We start from the raw sequence: 3,218 nt of genomic DNA, 5'->3' as shown, positions 1-3,218 counted from the left end.
TGTATCTCGTTAGGTTGTCATTAAATGTGAGATGCTAGATCTTGCTCATTTATTTAATAAGTATTGAAGTAATACTTAACCACCCAGTGTAATTTTGATTCTTTATATTTTTATCGGGCTTTGCTACTCTTTGTTATCAGGTATGTACTATCATTAGAGAAAGATCTCTATTAATTTTATTGAATTTCTCGAAAAAAAATGATAAAATTTTAGATATTATTTGTTTTAGTTTAAATAATTAAACCCCCATCTTCATAATGGATAAATGGGTAATACGTACACCAGGTACATCTTCAGCTAACAAACGAACAAATACTGATGAGGAGTAGCAAAATACTGAACTAAATGCCCGATCTAAAAAATAAGAAAATACAATGACGAATTTATTAAGTATGGTTTTACATTTTGTGTTGTTGATGATGAAGAACGCCCGATATGAGTCATTTGCAACGAAAAATTAGCAAATGAGAGCATGAAACCAGCTAAATTAAAAAGGCACCTGGAAACTAATCATAAAGAACTTCAAAATAAACATGCCGATTTTTTTCAAAGACGAGCTGAAAATCTGAAAATTCAAAGTGCACATTTAAAGAAACTTACAGCAATACCTCAGAAAGCATTACGAGCTTCTTTAGAAGTTTCTCATCTAATAGGAAAAACAATGAAACCCCATACAATTGGAGAATCCCTTATCCTTCCTGCAGCAACTAAAATGACATCAATTATGCATGGCGATAAATGTGGAAATGAACTAAAAACAATACCATTATCAAGGGATACCGTGTCTCGGCGGATTTCCGAAATGTCACGAAATATCGAGTCAGAAGTCATAAAACGTATACAAAATTTATCTGTATTTGCTTTACAACTGGACGAGACTACCGATATTACTAAAATGTCACAACTAATTATTTACGTTAGGTTTATTTTTAATGAACATATAACAGAAACGTTTTTATGTTGCAAAAATTTGGAAGGAAAAACAACTGGAGAAAAAATATTCGAAGTAATAAATGAATATTTTGAAACAAAGTCCCTTACCTGGGCAAACTGTGTTGCGGTTTGTACTGATGGTGCTGCAGCATTAACAGGTTCGAATAAAGGGCTCAGAGGCTTAATTCAGAAGGTGGCGCCTCATATGGTATTTAATCACTGTATGATTCATCGGCAAGCTCTTGTTGCAAAAGATATGGATGAAGAGTTGCACAACGTATTACAAGACGCTGTTAGTTCAATTAACTACATTAAATGCAACAGCCACAACAGCCGTCTCTTTTCAATACTTTGCAATGAGATGGGCTCAACGTATGAGAGATTACTGTTACACACCGAAGTCAGATGGCTTTCACGTGGGAAAATACTACGACGGATATTTGATTTAAGAAATGAAGTGTACATGTTTTTAATCGAAAAGAAACATAGATTGGCAAGTTATTATATCAATGAAGTTTGGCTAGGGAAGCTGAGCTATTTAGTTGATATTTTCGAAAAACTTAACGACTTAAATTTGAGCTTGCAGAGTGAGAATTCAACTATCATAACTACAGCCAGTAAAATTCAAGCTTTTAAGAATAAGTTTAGTCTCTGGCAAACTGAACTGAATAAAAACAACACCAACATGTTCCCTTGCTTTAACGATTTTATCAAGGAAAATAATATAGATATATTTACATTTAAAAACATCATTTCCAATCACATTGAAAAGTTAAAGAAAAATTTTTCGAGAAGATTCGAGGATTTTCCTGAAAACGATCTTGGTTGGATTCGTGATCCATTTTCCTTTGACATATGCAGTTCAACGCTTCAAATTAGTGAGAAAGAGCAATTGATAGATCTGATTAGTGATTATACTCTTCGAAATCAATTTAAGACTCAGCCTTGCCAAACATTTTGGCTATCCGTGGAAAAACAATATCCCGTTTTATGCAAGAATGCCATCAGAGTGTTAATACAATTTGCATCAACGTATTTATGTGAAACTGGATTTAGCAAACTAGTTTCAATAAAAACTAAATACCACTCGCGTTTAAAACCTGAAGATGATATGCGAATTGCAATTAGCAACATACATCCAAACATCGATGAGATAATTAGAAACTTGCAGCCACATACATCTCATTAAAGGGCAATTTACTGATTTTTGCGTTATACAGAAAGTATTTTCTTAAAATTATAAATAAAATTAATATGAGTCAAATATGGTGATGTTTTTATTCGATGAGACGAAAGAAATGCGCGAAATATGCATCGTATTTGTGAACATTTATCTCTAGGGGTCGCCAAAAATTTTCTCTCTACAAAAGGGGTCGCAGTCGAAAAAAGTTTGCGCACCACTGATCTACACAACCAATGATAATTTTTTTAGGCATTTGACCCGAAAATATATTATCTTGAATAAAAGACATGCTCCCTTTAGGAATCGAATGCACTATCATCAAAACAACTGCTCATCAAAATACCCCATTAATCGAGTCCTATGCAAATAGGACTCGATTAATGGGGTATTTCGCACTTGTTTTCTCGAGTGCTTTAGCATGACCAAGAAGCACTCCGGGGTTCACACGAACTTTTCGAATGAATAAAGAGACATGATCCAATACTACTTTAAATCCTTCAGATCCTTATAGAAAAAATTCTTGCTTGCTTCTTATTAGTTTATTTTCAAATCCACTAAATTGAGTAAAAGACGATCTTGATGAAATAAATCTGAATGAATACAGCCAATCATATCTACTGTTGCGCTTTCTTTGAAAAAAGCAGTTCTTTTGTTTAAACCATCCTCGGAATCCATAAAATAGTTCAGCAGTTAATTGAGATGTTTTGCTATCATATCCATGGTTTAGGATAGTTTCAATATAGGCCCTATAGGGATAGGTATTACTTGAATTGGAAATTGTACGATCGTTTAAAGATACATCTACTTGAGAAAATAATGAATGTAGAAATAAATTCACAGGTCCTATAACATCATCCTTAGTGATAGCTCTATTGTTCGTTTTTACTATTTTCGCTTTCACGTACAATTGTGTTTGACTGAGATCTATGTAATCTTCTACACTTCCAGAGACGTGAAACTCTACGGGAGCATTATCAAAAACGTTAGAAAGAGGATGAAATTGTATCCATTGGCAGTCCATTGAATAACTGTTTGAGTTCGAGGTAACGTTAAAAGTTCCAATTCCGATTTTACGCACTCAGGAGAATCTTTCAACAAAAAT

The 3,218-nt window shown here is 33.5% G+C and overlaps 1 protein-coding gene across 1 annotated transcript; it reads left to right on the top strand.

The window, feature by feature from the left end:
• The first annotated feature begins 472 nt into the window (after positions 1-472).
• On the top strand, positions 473-2,122 carry LOC139427184 (zinc finger BED domain-containing protein 5-like). Its single transcript, XM_071188057.1, has one exon. The coding sequence runs from the start codon at positions 473-475 to the stop codon at positions 2,120-2,122; it is 1,650 nt and encodes a 549-aa protein (XP_071044158.1).
• The last annotated feature ends 1,096 nt before the right edge of the window (positions 2,123-3,218 follow it).

Source organism: Parasteatoda tepidariorum, chromosome X2 (assembly GCF_043381705.1).
Source record: "Parasteatoda tepidariorum isolate YZ-2023 chromosome X2, CAS_Ptep_4.0, whole genome shotgun sequence".
NCBI classification, from domain to species: domain Eukaryota; kingdom Metazoa; phylum Arthropoda; class Arachnida; order Araneae; family Theridiidae; genus Parasteatoda; species Parasteatoda tepidariorum.
Note: the sequence above shows the minus strand (reverse complement) of the source record. Positions and strands in the feature narration are given on the sequence as shown.

Excerpts from the sequence above, each read along its gene's own strand:
- LOC139427184 (XM_071188057.1), top strand. The coding sequence starts at position 473 with ATGAAACCAGCTAAATTAAAAAGGCACCTGGAAACTAATCATAAAGAA.